Raw genomic sequence first — 15,804 nt, 5'->3', positions numbered from 1 at the left:
TTTCTGTGAAGATTTTCTGAGAGACTCTGTCATCCCAAAAACACATTCGTTACAATGGCCATACCTCGTGTCGCGTTCTTTGGGATCATAGTCGCAGTCGGCGTCTCGGCCTTTCTGACAGAGGAGGAATTTCCCTGGCAACCTCCCGGACCGGGAGACTTGCGCTCGCCATGCCCCGGCATCAACACTCTCGCTAATCACGGGCTGCTGCCGCGCGACGGTCGCAGCTGTTGGGCAGCGATTATCAGGTAGGGGGTCAATGGGATGTATTGATGAGTATGAAGAACGAGTGGCTATGGGAATATCCCGACTATCTATATAGTGAGTGGAAGACCCTTTATACTGGCATATCCTTGGCAAACTTAGTCATGCTTGTGTAAGACCATATTGTTTCATAGGCATAGTGTGACAATCGTTGTAACGAGTGTACTGGGATGGGCCTGACAGCAGCATTGTCCTGGAAGTTCTTGGAGAAGCCACGGCACTGGGCTACAACATGGAGCACAACACTATGTTAGCAGTCGGCATTCCCGCACTAACGACATCGACAACGGGAAATAGCTCGACTTTCCATCTCAACGACATCGATCAGCACATTCCGCAGGTCATTGAGCACGATGGAAGCATAACTCGCGACGACAAGTACTTTGGCGACAGCAACAGCTTTAGTCAAGCTGCTTGGGGCCGCGCATTGGCTTCTTGGGGGGACATTGAGATCACCGACGTAAGTTTCCCAACGCTTGATGGAGGTACCGTCTCTGCAAAGCTAAGAAAACCCAGTTGCAGTTCGCTGCTGCTGCCAGAGAAATCAAAGCCCGCTTCGAATGGGGTGAGGCAAATAACCCAGAGTTTAACGGCACCTTTGCGAGAACCGGCTCGCTACTTCAGTATGCCTTGCTTCTGTCAGCCTTTGGAGACTACGGAAACGCCAACTTGACTCTGGTTCGGTATTGGGTCGAGCATGAGAGGCTTCCTCTGAGACTGGGATGGCAACCACCTGTGAACAACATCAATTCCACCATGAACAGACTTATCGCTGCTAATATCTCTGCCCTATGGGTTTAGAGATTAATGCACTTGAACAGCTCGACATGGCGTTACGAGAAACTGCAGCTTCGAATTCTGCTCCGTTACATACGCAGCTACCATCATGTAAATATTGACTACATCAAAAGCGATGCATCCTTAGTTTATATCATTGCTTCACCTACCTACTTAATGCATAGTTTATGTACTTGGCAAGAGGATTGATTCAAGAAGGACTTTTTTTTGAGATGGCAGCTACCAGTTAGAGTAAATAACGCCTTCGTACGGTTGAAGTGTGATGCTCCCCCCTCCGATGCTCTCGGCATTGGTGCCAAGTAGCTGCTTCCATCCACCAAAACCCTGCAGCTCCAACTTTTGTTGCTTGTCTGAAAAGTTCAAGAGAACAAGTACCTTCTTCTCTTCGTGACTTGTCATGGTAAACGCAAACACTTCCTCGCTCTCTTCAAGATCCGTAACCTCAGAGAATGTGCCATAAACAAAAACGTCCTTCTCCTGCTGCCGGAGGCTCAAGACTCGCCTCCAAAACGCCAGCACACTATCCTCATCCTTCTCTTGTCGCTCAACATTCCACTCGCCATAGTCGTCGTTGACACGCATCCACGGTTTTGAGCCCTTCGTGAAACCCCCATGTGTTTCTGCGCTCCACTGCATGGGCAGTCGCCCGTTGTCTCTCGCTTTGAGTCTCATCTCCGCCAAAACATCCGACATGTCTGCGTCTTTGCCCCTCTTTTGAAGCACGCTGTTGTAGTAGTTCTGGCCTTCGATGTCGGCATAGTCCTCAATCGTCCAAGACTCTGGGATATTCGCCATTCCAATCTCTTGTCCCTGAAGCAGGAATAGTGTGCCGCTCAGAGTGCCCATATAGATGGCTAGCATTTTGGCGGCTTCTTTCCTGTACTGGGGCAAGTCGGATGCGTAACGTGAGACCGAGCGGCCAGAATCGTGGTTGTCAAAGTAGACCGCGTTCCAGCCGTCGCACTTCAGCATTGCTTTTTGCCAGAGGTTGGTGATGGTTCTGAGTTTCGAGAGACGGAAATCGCCGTGCTCATACTTGTGGTTCTCGCCAAAGTCCATGTCCACAATGTCTCCAGTGAAGACCATGTTGAGCTCATGTCTGTCTTTGGCGACGTACTCGGCAACGCTATTCTCATCTTTGGTAAAGCCCAGCTCACCGACAGTCATGCAGTTGTACTTGTCGAACACCTTCTCGCGCATCTCCCGGATGTACTCGTGCATCCGAGGACCGCTGGCATAGTACAAGTCACCGGGCTGAAACTCCGAGTCGGGCCGTGTTACGGGTGCATCAGGCAGGTCGGGGTGTTTCGACATGAGGTTCATCGAGTCGATCCGGAAGCCATCAGTGCCTCTTTCCAGCCAGAACTCCATATCAGAGTAAGTAGCCAGACGCATATCCTCATTGGTCCAGTTGAGGTCTGGTTGTGAGGGCAAGAAGAGCGAGAGGTAGTATTGGCCCGTTTGCTCGTCCCATGTCCAGGCACTACCGCCAAAAATGGAGGCCCAGTTGTTGGGTGGTTGACGGTTGCCACTCGAGTCGATCTTGGGGTCTCGCCAGAAATACCAATCCCTCTTGGGCGATGACTTTGATGAGCGAGACTCTATGAACCACTCATGCTCGTCGCTGGTATGGTTGACAACGAGATCCAAAAGAATCTTGATGCCTCTCTCATGGCAGCCCTTGATCAAGTTCTCTGCGTCCGCAACTGTGCCGTATGGTCTGTGGATGTCGCGATAGTCGGATATGTCGTAGCCCATGTCATTTTGAGGGCTCTTGAAGATTGGAGAAAGCCAGATGGCTGTGGCGCCAACGGACTTGATGTAGTCCAGCTTCGAGACAATGCCTGGAACATCACCAAGTCCGTCATTGTTGGAATCGAGAAAACTCGCAGGGTAGATCTGGTAGACGACAGCTTCTTTCCACCATTGTCTGTCTGGAGAACCTGATGATGCCATAGTGGCTATGATGAAGAAGACAAGACCGGGTAAGTATTGGTGGTGTAAAAAGTAGAATGTGAGTCGATTCGAGAGTAAGGACAGTCATGAGCTTGCAATGGACGGTCGCTTTAAGAGGTCAAGCTTGTTCGCTTCTTATGTTCAATCTTCAGAGTCCCAGCATTTGAAGTTGGCTCATTGAAACTCAACCCCCGCAGCTACCTACCCCAGATCAACAAGTCTCGGTGATGATTGGGGGTTGGTGCCAGAATCTTTCGCACTAATAGCAGCCTCATCTGTCTCACCTGCGTGACGCGTTGGAGTCGGCTGAATTGCCATGGTTGAATTATGATTCGCCCGTCCCGTCGTGGGGAAGCTACTACCTAGTCCTGGGCAGCAGTCATCCCCCACTGCGAAAACCGAGGTCGGCCATACCTAGATCGTTCTGTGGACTGCAAGCTTCCACGCCACTAGCACGGATCGATCCACGTTGGCACGATCAATCGCCGGGTGGAGTGGTGGCACTGGAAAGCTTTAGTAGTAGTATTATGTGGCCGTTCTCTAGGTCTCGAAACCATTAGACAACGTTGAGCAGACTACCTGCATGTGGATACCAGGGAGAGACGCGGAGAAGTACGGAAACATGGGGAAGGCAAAAGTTGCTGGGTTGGACGAAAACGATAACATGCACGTGGGACTTTGGGGGCTGACGAACGCTGAAATTCTCGGGACTTCGAAAGCGGATGAGTGGCTGATGACTGAGGAGCTCCGTCGAGTCACAGCGCCAAAAACACGTCTCACGCCACACTTGGATAACACTCGATATTGATTCTGGAATTTCTGGGACATGTTTTCTCGAATGCATCATGTCATATTAACCCTTTCGTTCCATTTTGTAGATTACATGTACTCTTGTCAATCGACTTTATTAGTATGTATCATCACTTACACTTCTTGTAAGTGTCCATGTCAGCATCGTTGGGGTATGGGATTCATCTGATGCCAAAACCACCCTGAGAAAGCTTAATATCACTTAAAAGGCTCTATAGGTTACAACAGTTCGTAATCCGACTCAGCTTTTGTAACAGCAAAAAATGACAGCCAAAATCTGATGCTGTACACTCTATGCCAGAACTGCAGGGTCAAGAACTCGAGATGCAGATGTGGAGCTGCGAGCTGAAACTGGATTCTGGGTTAAGAGTAAGCAGTATCAACTGATTTTATCAAGTCTTGTGACCAAATGCATAAGCCCCGCCGTGCCGGACCCAACATTGAAGTCTTCGGCGGGCGAAGAATGCCTCGGCCGAGGCCAGGAATTGTGCTTGCTGCATTTATTGTGCAAGTTGTCTTCGGCAGGCAGGTTTCTTTTCGGAAGTAATTCTTGTCATAATTCCCCAAGTGAGTTGATACATCCGCACTCGAGGATACCTTGAGGGTCCAGTATGCAATATTAATCCGTGCAACCGAGGTACGCTTTCCGACAGGTTGGTAGGGCCCACGTCAACTCGAGATAGAGATGATCGTACTTCGTCGATGGTCTGCTCTACGGGAATGCATGTGTTTGATAGAAGAATTGCCTGACGTTCTAGAAGTCATTGCTGAACCGCAATTTTGGACATTACTCTAGGTGTCGAGGTTACGAGAGCACCTCGGTCTTCAGGCTTATCACTCATCAGTGTCCGAACTTCCGTTAGTGAAGCTTTGGCGATGATTCCAACGAGTGTGCCAAGACTAAGAGCCAATGAACTTACAAATCTGATCATTCAGTCTCTCGATATTCTCTCCGATGGACCATGAGTGGCGTGAAAATGGGACAATCGCAGTTTCTTGCGTGAAAACATCCATCCCTCGGGAAGCGGGTGCAAGCACCTTTCATGGCTTATTGCCGTGGCTCGTGGCTCAAGTCCTGTGTTATTAGTGAGTTGCTAGTTCTTCACCAAGAGGCTCAACAACCAATCGAAATTCAACCATTTCAACCGATGCCATCAAACATCGATGATCCACCAGACTAACAATTCCAGCGAGACATGCGAATGTGAGCAGACTAGCCCAGCCAGATGGCGAACCCGAGGTCTTGTTCTGCTTCCTAGCGCTTAAATTTCCCCATGCCGTATTCCCCGTGGGGACTGCTGCCACTGGCGTCGTCCGATGCAGATGTACAAAGTATTCGGAACCGAGCCCATGGCTCGCTGTAACCTCCTAATGAAATTTGTATAAAGTCTTCAGGGTACGCCTCCCTGTTTCCTGGAGGTGGTTTCATACAGACTATCTAGAATCATCTCCTTATTCCTAATACCTTCAACTTGATATTCTCATCTTGTCCTCTTTCACAATGGACGCCAAATCAGCAGAGGCGACAAGTGCCGTTGCCCACGACCACATCGAAAAACTCGCCATTGCGGATGAAGCCGTCACAAGGGCAACCGAGAATCAAGACCTGACCCCAAAGCAACAATACCAGCGTCTTTGGGCAAACCTCAAGCAAGACAAGCGATATGTCTTCTGGGCACTCTACATCATGTACCTCGTCTTCGGATGGGGTTACGACTCTGGACTTTCAGGCGCCGCCATTGCCTTCCCTGAGTTCCGCAAGGCTTACGGAGATTACTATCAGGTGGGAGACCAATATGTCATCCCTGCCCTTTGGCAATCTCTGTGGAACGCAGCCAGCACCATCGGCCAGGTCTTCGGAGCCTTCCTCACAGGCCAGTTCGCCGACACCGTTGGTCGCAGAGCCGTTCTCTGGACAGCCGTTATTCTGTCCCTCTCCTCCTCGTTTGCCTTGGTCTTCGCCCCAAGCTTGCCAGTTCTCTTCGTCTCCAAGCTGCTGCTCGGTTTCTCAGTTGGCCTTTCAACCGTCACGCCTCCCCTCTACGTTACCGAAAACGCTCCTCCGGCCCTTCGAAGCTCCCTCAGCTCGTTGACCAACGTCATCATCGTTCTCGGATTTTTCCTCTCTTCCATCACTGCATGGGGATCCTCCAAGATTGAAGGTCAATGGAGTTACCGCCTAGCGTTCGCCATGACCTTCCTTGTCCCGGCGCTGTTCATGATTGTCTTGCCGTGGCTGCCCGAGTCCCCGGTGTGGTACGTAAAGATGGGCAGAGATGACGACGCCCGCAAGGCAATCTTCAAGCTCTACGGAAAGAACGTCGATGTCGAGGAGAGACTCAACTTCATCAAGTCTGAGCTCGAGCTTGCGGCAGGAGAGGCGAACATGGCTAAGCAGACAAGCTGGAGAGCGATTTTCTCCAAGGAGCACCGCTTCCGAACGCTGGTTGCTGTTCTTGGATTGCAGTCCCAGAACTTCTCTGGCGGTTACTTTGCGAGTAAGTATCTCACAACAACGACGTGTTTCAGACACAGAATGCTAACAAATCAACTCTAGACACTTACCAAACCTACTACTTCGAGCTCATCGGCCAGTCCGACCCTTTCGGACTCACTGCGATCTCCTCCACACTCCAATTCCTCTCGAACTGCGTTGCAGTCACAGTTTCCGACGTCCTCCCCCGCAGAAAGTCCCTAGTTGGCGGCGGAGTATTGCTGTGCTGCTGGTCTATCATCATCGGTGGAACATCTCTTGCTGGAACCGCCAACTACTCCGCAAACACGGCTCTTCTCGCCTTCATGATCACATGGTCAATGTTGTACACCGCAACCGTAGGTTGCTTCGGCTGGGCTGTTGCTCAGGAGACTGCCTCGCAAGCCACCAGGCCCAAGACCATCGCCTTCAGCTTGGTATGCCAGCAACTCACAGCTCTTTTGCTGTCATCGGTGTTCCCGTTCTTCATCAACCCCGATCAGCTGAACTGGGGCGGCAAGATCATGTTCCTCTTCGTTGGCGCTGAGGTGTTCGTTCTCGGACTTCTCTTCTTCTTCCAGCCTGAGACGAAGAACAGAACCTACCAGGACATTGACCACATGTACGCCCAGGGCATCCCACCAAGGAAGTTTAGCGATTACGTTGTGATAGATGGAGTTGCCGTCAAGAAGTCCACCTCGTAGGGTATTCGTTATGATAGGCGCAGGAGGGGTCAAGGGTGTAATGTTTGTCTGGGTTTCAAAGACCATATCTCCATACAAACCGAACGGGTTTTCGAGTTCTCAAAATTTAGCCTAAATTTTCCCAAAGGATGGGGAAGAGACACCACGCTAGCAATGCAAGTCCCTTACTTGGGTTAGTTCAAAAAATGCCCCCATAACCATGTGCGGAGAGTGCGGAGTCTTGCCTTAAATCTGGAGAACTTCTGCCCGCAACGCGAAGTAACCCCCTACCCCAGCCTTCATTCATCCTGCATGACGCTTCTTCTGATCTTCGCCTCTTCACGATTTCCCTACTATTAATATGCATCATGTCCCAGGAAACCAATATTCGCTACTCTAAAAGACCACCCAAGGTTCGACAAGCCTGTGACCCTTGTCACTCGCGCAAGATCCGCTGCGATGGATGCTGGCCCTGCACCAACTGTCAGGAGGCAATATTGGAGTGCACATACGTAGCAGCGCCGAAGAAGACAGGACCGAAAGGCCCACGGCATGCACGGAAATCGATTCAAAGGCAGAAGCCTACCTCTTACACATCAAAAAGAGACTCAGCAGAAGCTGGAGAGACTCAGACACCCGTATCACCAGTCACGCCACCATCACCGATTCAGACGGCGACGCTGAGAGACGACAGCTTTCGGCCCTCACCTCTAGTATCAACCGATATCATAGAGTGGTGCCTCGATGCCTTCTTCAGACACAAATACCCACTTACACCTATCTTGCATCGTCAACAAGTCGAAGAATGCATACGCGACCTTTCAACCTCACCCGAGAAATACGGGCTCATGACAGCCTGCTCTGCGGTCATCTCCCTCTCACCAGAGATATTACAACCGCCAGACCCATCATCGCAGATGCCACCCGATCTATCCGCCCCTATCCTTCCGACACCCGAGTTCCTCATTTCAGAAACCCTTCGAGCTAGGCGGCAATGCAATCTCGCCGAGCACCAGTCCTTACTTCACGCGCAAACCTCCTTCTTCCTATTCTCGGCCTTCTTCTGTATGGATAACGATAATGCGGCATGGTTCTATCTCAGAGAGTCTATCACTATTCTTCAGACGCTACGACTACACGAGGAAGCCACATACAACGACATCACCGATCAGGTCCTGGCGACGTACGCTCGACATATGTTTTGGGTGCTATTCATCACGGAGAGGGCGTATGCGCTACAGCGGCATAGGCCGTTGACACTGCAGAGCACACTGGGTCTTCCCATCGTCGATCCGTTGAGCTCAGATGCCGCGATTCTTCCCGGATTCCTCGATCTCATCTCCCTTTTCCGGCACTTTGATACTGATTTCATAGCGACATGGAACTCTTCTACGCCATCAGCGGCATCGTCTTCAGAGGCAACAGATCCAGAACATCTTTCCAAACTACAGACGGTCTTGAAGTACGCAATTCCAAGCGTATCAAAATATTCAGAGATGCAACAGGCCGATCTATTAATTTCACGACAGTGGCTCAAGGTCATCGTGTGGAAACTTTGCGTGTCCAAGACCCTGTTATCTACCACGGATAGTGAGGACAGCATGTCACTGAGCTATCCCACCGCAGTTGCCCGCGACGTAGTGCTCATTTCACGGCTGCTACCAACCAAGGCCTTTGAAGCCAATGGCGTCGGCATATTGGAGAAGGTGTTTGATGTAGGATGCTCACTAGCAGATCTGATATCGCTCGGTTCAGCAACGAACCAGTGGTCTGCTATGCATGTCGGGCCGGTTGATATCCTGATGGAGATTGTGAGGATAGTTGGGACAACTCTTGGTGGGAGTTACAAGCATCTGGATATGTTGTACAGCAAGGCAAGTTATTGCCTATTGATGAACGTGGATAGAAACATGACTTTAGTCGACGTTACAAATGAATGTCGGGTTGAAGAAATTCCTGAGTAGGGAAAAGTTCAAAAGCTGGTCCTACAATCCGAAACTCGATTTATATGACAACTGCTATCAAGTCTCTCGGACGCACCGTAACAGCAGCAATACCTCATACGGCAAGCTTCCTCGACATACTTAATGTTTTCACATCTTAAATGACCAAGCACATCCATACCTGAGGAGACAACATTTTGTTGATCATTGGCATGCGCGAAGGTCATTTTGAGATTCACAGGTTATGGCCAATGAATATGAAGCAGCATGGGAGTATTACTGTAATTATATGCGATGATTTAAAATCGAATCTGTTCAAGCGACTGCCTGATTCGGGGAAATCGGTGGGCCACACCCAATTCTCCTTGCTCCAATCCACTAAACAAGCCCTGTCGTTCAATCACTTCACCATAATATCCGTAGTCAAGTGTTGTGTTGGATTGAGGTAGAGAATTTCTTTCCTCGACAGTCTTCCGGCCATTTTCTAGTTTAGTTCACCCTATGCGATAACTACTTTACCTAGGTGCCTCAACCGAGGTGACTAACAGAACAGAGCGCAATTTTTCTAGGACCAAATCATGCTCGATAAATCTTCGAACAGTTCTATCTATTCCAAAACGTGGCCGTAAGAGGAAGTAGCTGCTGTTATGTTTAGTTCGATCTTAAGCCCATGAACTCTGAGATGCAACAACTTCTTGGGCTTTGGCCAATGAATGAGAACTACGCGGTCTTCTCTCATCACTTAGCTCAAACGACGGGACTCCCATTGACCATGGCTTCTGCAGTTTGGCACGGCGGCAGGCGACTGTAACTGAGCGAGATGAAATGCATCTAGTTCCCGTAGTCTTACCCCCTCCAGCGCCACACCAGCTCATAGTAGAAAGGAACCCCCATGACCCGCCTTAGTATTGAGGTAGCTACCTGGCACGCAATGAGTACTGATACACTCATACGGTATTATACCGAGTCATCTGGCGTCGTCAGTTTCTATCGGCCTCCGTCTCCTCAAGCCATGGTCCTCTTAAGCCTGCGTCACTCTCATCTTAGTACACCTTGCAAGCTACCTAGGTTCTTGCGAGTGATCTAGCCAGCCATTGTACACTCCCGATTCCCTCCATAAGCGATCTCTGCTGCCACTGTACTGTAGTTAAACTATTGTGGAAGGCACTTTCCATGAAGCACCCTACTTTTCCATGTATGAAATGATGACTACATCGCATTCAAGCTTCTACGCTACAGGAGGTAGAAGCAAAGCAGCCAGAATTTCCCAGTACACATGGACTCCTTTCTGAAGCCGTTGCTCTGACCTGCCTCATCTTCGCACTGGCTTCATCCTCAGAACAGCCTCAATGTACAACATCAGCTTTATGCGAGAAATTGGGTATCAAAAAGATGGAAGTGAGAAAGCACATGAAAGAGTGAATCTGAGATGAAGTGAGGTCGATTTTGAGGTATTTGATAATGCATTGGGCGGTGTCGAGGTTTGATGTACGCCAGTAGGAAGCGGAAGTCGGCAGCTAATTATCGCGTTTTCATTGGAAAGATCATCGAGACTTAAACACCTGCAAGGATCCAGTAGCTTCACATTGAATCGATTGAAGAACACGCCCAAAAGGTGCGGATGAAGTGCGAAGTGAGATCAATCATACAAGAGGGAGCGCAGAGGAGAGGGAGAGCAGTCTGCCTATGCCTGAAAGCACTTGCATGTATTTACCAGCACCTAAAAGTCCGATCTGATTGTCAAATGTCTCCATGTATGAAAGTAACTACATTATGATGCTTCAAGACTCCCAGTTCGGACTCTCGATGTCCTAGTGACCCAGGCAATGCCTGCCGTCCTGTCGAGCTGGGGCACTGTCGAACATCCCCCCGTCTTACGCACACGTGCACTCGACATATTGGACCCTGGCCTCTTCACGTAGCTTAGGTGCCACCTTGCGGAGTACGTACCGACATGTCTCTAGGGGTTAAGCGATTCTTGCCTCGTCTGCTCTGCCCTCTGGTTTTGCATGGAATGCCTCTCTGCCTCGGGGATGTGGTTGGCCTGCCCTGTAAGCATGGGGGAGCTGCAGGACAAAACAACGACGGTTATGTGGGAGCGTTACGGACGTAAAATGCTAAAACTAACCTGCGAACTACATGGCCATAGCGCCTCGTCACTGAGACCTCCAGTTTTTGTGGACGTCCAACTGTAGCGTTGAGAAAGCGTCGAGACTCTTGCTCTGGATCGTAATAAAAACCGAACGACCTTGCCCAAACTACTTTTCCGATCATTCTCTCGCTCTCATATCTGCACGCTCTGTCTTTACCTCGAGGTCCAGCATATAAGTGCTATCTCTATCTCAACAGTCAATTTTGCTAGCTGATCTTGACAATGGGCATTTCAACGGAGGGTGTCATCGTTATTATTGCTGTCTTCATCGCTCTTCCCCCCCCCCCCCCCTGGTACTCAAAGTATTGCAATGGACACGTCAAAATCAGTAGCATGCTGAGCTTCCAGGTAATAGTTCCTTCATCTTCTCGGATTCGCCAACTCTTCCATGGAGACAAGGTCATTAACCTCATGGTTCGCTGACTCATACTGCATTACAGCGCCAGTGGTTTCCGCCCTGGGTCAAACCTGACCACCACGGAGACCAGACGATGCCCACACCGAACCTCTCTTCACTTACACCCCGCAATCTTAACCGGAACGGACTGGAATGGTTTACAATAACGCACGAGACCTACAACTACACAAGAGTAACGTCGGATAACTCGAGGTCTACTTGATGGCACTTAAGAAATCTGCAAGGTCTTTATTCGCTGAAGCTTGCTTGCATCACCAATAACGCGTGCGGAGGGGCTACATGTAGCCGCGAACTCATGGCTCCGGTGCACTCATAATGCGAAGTGGGGCCGGCCTTTCGGCGCACCCCACCTCGATAGGACGGACGTGGATCGGCTGGTTAGGTCCAATGTTTGGTTAAAACAGTTTATTTCACAAATCTCCACAAGGAGATATGTTTGAAAGGCATTTTGAGTGTCTGGGTGTTACTTGATAGGGTCATTTGAGTGTATGAAGTCCACGTCCATTCTGCCATCCCCCCCAACCCACACGGAGTTATAGCGTAAATACATCCTAGTATCTGCCGCAGAAATCGCGACCTTGTCGAACGTTACGAGCTGTTGATCAGTAAAGGGTTCCATTGTTCACCGTGTGCATATCATTATTATCACCTCCCAGCTTTTCTTCTCCGTAAAGTCTCAATATAGTTCAAATGCCCCCCGGCACGACTCCAAGTACGTCGAGCCTGGAAATTTCAATCCTTGAAGCGCTTTATGTATTTATCCAAGGTACCTTAGCTTAGGTACAGGCTGAATGTTTCTTAGTGATGCATAGTTTTGGTTGACAAGATGGAAGCTGACATGCTGAGCACGGAACGGAAAGTCCCAGGGATGCGCGAGAAGACGAAGTAAGATACCTGTACTCTGTACGTGAAGGAGAGCTAAGGTGGGAGGTGGATGGCGGAGGGAGCCAGTATCAGTGCAGCCGGTTGTGCAAGCCGTGCTCCTTCATTTCTCATCGCCCTGGAGCCACGTCAGATACCAGTCCAGGTCATAATTACAGAGCCGACTTAGCCCAACAAAAATTAGGTTTGTTTGTTCTGGCGCCCCCAACTGCCGTGGCGCAGGACATTGGTGTCGGGCGGGTCCAGGTTTTTCGAGGTTTGCGTCACATGAAGGCGGAGAGCGCTGTGATTGGTCTTCCGGACCGACATCGAAGTCGTTTCTGGCTACCTCTTCCTGGCCCTACCTCACCTTGCAAGTCGCCTTACATGGTTCCAGTCCAGCACCAGTAGCCCATGAACCCCCTTCCCTGCGCTCCCGCCCTGACATTACATTACCTACTTTATATTGCGAACAAGAAAAAAAATCCCATTCTCGGTCGGGGCGTCTGGAACAAGACTGAGAGACTGGCTGGACGGACCCGCGGGTCAGCATTTCCAAGCAACGGAGCTGAGCTCAAGCCACGACACAACCCAGAGCAACACTTGACAACTCGAAGCATCCCTTCTTAAACCCCGCAAAACCTCCCGAGGTCATCACAACCGGGCTGATCCATATCCTCTTCTCCTCCCTGCTCACAAATTCTTCTTCTTCCAAGCACGATCGACCATAAAGCGTTCTCATTCGTCCCCACCCGGCTCTAAGTCGCAACCTCGGAATCCAGAATCTTCTTTGAACTGGCTGTCAATATGTCCCTATCAACAGAAGCCATCATTGCTACAGTTGCACTCATTGTCGCCCTTCCGCCGACTCTTTTTGCCATCTTTCAATGGAAGCGGCCCACGAATGACCTCGACCCTGGCCTCCCAAGTAAGCCGCCTCTCCCCCGGCTTCGGACTCGCCTCTCAAGTCAAGGAAATTAGCATGAGACGCAATATGCTAACGGCCAGTCAGCTAGCAATCCTGACCCTGAAGATTATATCGCAGAGATCATTCAGACCGATGACATCAGTAAGAAGAACTCCGCAATGTGTAGATGCGCGGTATTAAGCTTCCGACTAGACGGTCACGTGTTCACCCTCTTCTGGCCCGGGGGTCAGCGATCACCCCTTCGGGGCACCCCGCACCGACGGGACGGATCGAGGGCCGAAAAAACCTAGGATTCCCACACTTTCATAAAGGTACAACTGTGATGGCAACGTCTCTGTACCCGCCTGAGAGCAGCCATGCGAACTGTATGTATATGTATATATATATCTTACGTAGCATGAAATATGAGACCTTTCGTACTGCAGTCTGTCGAGGGACCATCTCAATCCATTATCCTTACTTTCAGGTTTCTTCCCACTCTGAATTCGCAACGGGACCTTGCTCTGGCCTTGCGTGCTTGTAGTGCTCTTTGGCACCGAAACAATCAATTGTCACGGGGAACGCCGTGCTCGGATATGTGGACTTTTTGGAATGCGACCTTGCGAAGAAGAGGAGGATTGGAGGATCTTCTGCAAATGGCAGTCATGATTGGGCTATGTAATACCTGCTGTCTTGTATGCGATTTACACATCACATTTGTTTTCCCCCCTCTGTCCCAAACCTGCTCGATCTTAGTAAGTTCTCATCTAACCCAATACGAATGTGATGCCATGGTATCCTTCTGTTCCTGTTCTGTAGCTATCATGATACCTCAAATATCAATAAAAAAAACAGTCCATGATCTCCAACATGAATCAAAGATGTAGTCGGCCACGCCTCCCAACGTGGGCGTGGCCTTGACCACTAGGTAACGCTAACAGGATTCGGGAAGTTGGAGAATGGAGGTATTAAGCCGGGAACCCAGGGTGGGGAGGATGGGTGCAAGGTCAGGTATTAACTGCTGCGTGAAACGAAAGCCCCCAAGCACTCCTGAGTTCCACTCGCTCTTGATGCAGAGCAATTGAGAGCTTCCCCGAACAGCCTGGCGGTATTAGTGTCATTGCCAAAGGCCATTGGCCCCCTTTCAATCCGACTTCACCGGAATCACAAATGGTTGGCCGAACAAGCCTCCAAAAGGGTCAGAGATGCATGTACCCAAGTACTTACATTCGTGCGAGCACGTTGGGGTAACTCAGCATCTCGGCCGACTTCCAGGGTTCCAAAAGGGGGGCGTGGGATTTGGTGTCGACTGGGAAAGACCAACAACACCCGGCAGCAAGTTGCATCCGACACCTCGCCGCCTTTGAATTTCCCTCTCCGAAAAGCACCTCCAATTCTAGGAAGGAAGGAGAGGAAGGAGGGAAAGGGAAATAAGAAGAATAGCGATGATACCCAAAGTCGCCTAGCGCTGTGCTGAATGCTAGAATGCCGCAGCTGCTGGGTGTCATATTGTCATGGACTTGCTGGCCCGTTACAGACACTGGGTCTCCGCGCGCCATTTTCAGCCACATCTTGTACTGTACTTTCCGTTTCGTGTTGACGTTAGGATGTGGCTGATTTGGGCGCACGCAAGCGCGGAGGTCAACCTCTCCCGTTGCGCATGTCCAAATAATGTCATAGTCGGTGATTTTCGTTCTACAGCTGCTTTCTTAAAGTAACATGCTTACTTTTCACATTTACAACTACATCCGATTGCTCTCTTGACGATGACCTTCTCAACTGAAGCCGTCATTGCCCTCATCGCTCTCCTTGTCGCTCCCCCCCCCCCCGCCCCCCCCGCCGTAATTGTAGTCTTTCAGTGGATCCAGCGGCATAATCATCATCTCACTCTGAACTTCCAGGTAAGTTTCCCTCAGTCTTTCTACTTATCCCCCTTTTCTAACTTCACTGGGATTGTTTCTCAAGTCAAGACCTATACTTTCTTCACGCCTGATGAACTTCTGGCGAGGCTAACAACCCATGAAATAGCGCCTGCAATTTCGAGCCTTGGACAACCACGACTATCGTGGGGACAAGCCCTCGATGCCCCGACCGAGCTATCGTCACTTACACCCCGCAACCTCGACGCATTGGAATGGTACTCAATAACACGAGAGACGTATAAGTACACGAGAGTGACGTCGGACCGCGCGAGATCTTCTTGCTAGTACACAGGGTACGCGCAACGTCGTGCCTTTTGGACTTGCTTGCTTGTTCGACCTGCTTCCGAGTTCGACTTGCATTTTTTCTGATCCGAGCGGCCGCCAGCCCCGGACGGACTTCTGGTGAATTAACGGGTGGGCGGGGGCCGGTTCGGCGCACCGCACCGCCATGGCACGGCAGGGGGTTTCTGGGTGATTCGGAGTTCCACCACATATTTACGTGAAGCTTCCGGCTGTTTTGGGCGTTTAAAAAGGGTTATTTGGACGTGTGTCTGTAGACATTTCTCTTTCGGGATTATTCCCTCACCTATATTCCGTCTTTCTTCGCATTCACCACA

General features: G+C 50.2%; 6 protein-coding genes across 6 annotated transcripts; 4 read left to right on the top strand and 2 right to left on the bottom strand.

Moving 5' to 3' along the window:
* Window positions 1–54: 54 nt before the first annotated feature.
* Window positions 55–1,065, top strand: BDP81DRAFT_460122 (Chloroperoxidase; the record flags this gene model as incomplete). The annotated part of the gene is made up of 3 exons (XM_060593622.1): window positions 55–248; window positions 448–724; window positions 787–1,065. The coding sequence occupies 3 exons, from the start codon at window positions 55–57 to the stop codon at window positions 1,063–1,065; spliced, it is 750 nt and encodes a 249-aa protein (XP_060447132.1).
* Window positions 1,066–1,281: 216 nt separating this feature from the next.
* BDP81DRAFT_393108 (family 13 glycoside hydrolase) lies at window positions 1,282–3,018 on the bottom strand (the record flags this gene model as incomplete). The annotated part of the gene is made up of 1 exon (XM_060587796.1): window positions 1,282–3,018. The coding sequence occupies one exon, from the start codon at window positions 3,016–3,018 to the stop codon at window positions 1,282–1,284; it is 1,737 nt and encodes a 578-aa protein (XP_060447131.1).
* Window positions 3,019–5,148: 2,130 nt separating this feature from the next.
* On the top strand, window positions 5,149–7,185 carry BDP81DRAFT_372034 (general substrate transporter). Its single transcript, XM_060586644.1, has 2 exons — window positions 5,149–6,326; window positions 6,386–7,185. The coding sequence occupies exons 1-2, from the start codon at window positions 5,330–5,332 to the stop codon at window positions 7,003–7,005; spliced, it is 1,617 nt and encodes a 538-aa protein (XP_060447130.1). The 5' UTR covers window positions 5,149–5,329; the 3' UTR covers window positions 7,006–7,185.
* A 167-nt stretch (window positions 7,186–7,352) lies between these two features.
* BDP81DRAFT_346465 (uncharacterized protein) lies at window positions 7,353–9,242 on the top strand (the record flags this gene model as incomplete). The annotated part of the gene is made up of 2 exons (XM_060586117.1): window positions 7,353–7,486; window positions 7,670–9,242. The coding sequence occupies 2 exons, from the start codon at window positions 7,353–7,355 to the stop codon at window positions 8,946–8,948; spliced, it is 1,413 nt and encodes a 470-aa protein (XP_060447129.1). The 3' UTR covers window positions 8,949–9,242.
* A 3,562-nt stretch (window positions 9,243–12,804) lies between these two features.
* On the top strand, window positions 12,805–13,709 carry BDP81DRAFT_425138 (uncharacterized protein). The gene is made up of 3 exons (XM_060590193.1): window positions 12,805–13,286; window positions 13,371–13,427; window positions 13,479–13,709. Exons 1-3 carry the CDS (start codon window positions 13,166–13,168, stop codon window positions 13,574–13,576), a joined length of 276 nt encoding a protein of 91 aa, XP_060447128.1. The 5' UTR covers window positions 12,805–13,165; the 3' UTR covers window positions 13,577–13,709.
* A 323-nt stretch (window positions 13,710–14,032) lies between these two features.
* Window positions 14,033–15,680, bottom strand: BDP81DRAFT_448547 (uncharacterized protein; the record flags this gene model as incomplete). The annotated part of the gene is made up of 3 exons (XM_060592312.1): window positions 14,033–14,078; window positions 14,493–14,966; window positions 15,376–15,680. 3 exons carry the CDS (start codon window positions 15,678–15,680, stop codon window positions 14,033–14,035), a joined length of 825 nt encoding a protein of 274 aa, XP_060447127.1.
* Window positions 15,681–15,804: the final 124 nt, after the last annotated feature.

The sequence above is a fragment of the Colletotrichum phormii genome (genome assembly GCF_030913505.1).
Source record: "Colletotrichum phormii strain CBS 102054 chromosome Unknown BDP81scaffold_7, whole genome shotgun sequence".
Classification (NCBI taxonomy): Eukaryota; Fungi; Ascomycota; class Sordariomycetes; order Glomerellales; family Glomerellaceae; genus Colletotrichum; species Colletotrichum phormii.
This window is presented reverse-complemented; position numbering and strand designations above follow the sequence as displayed.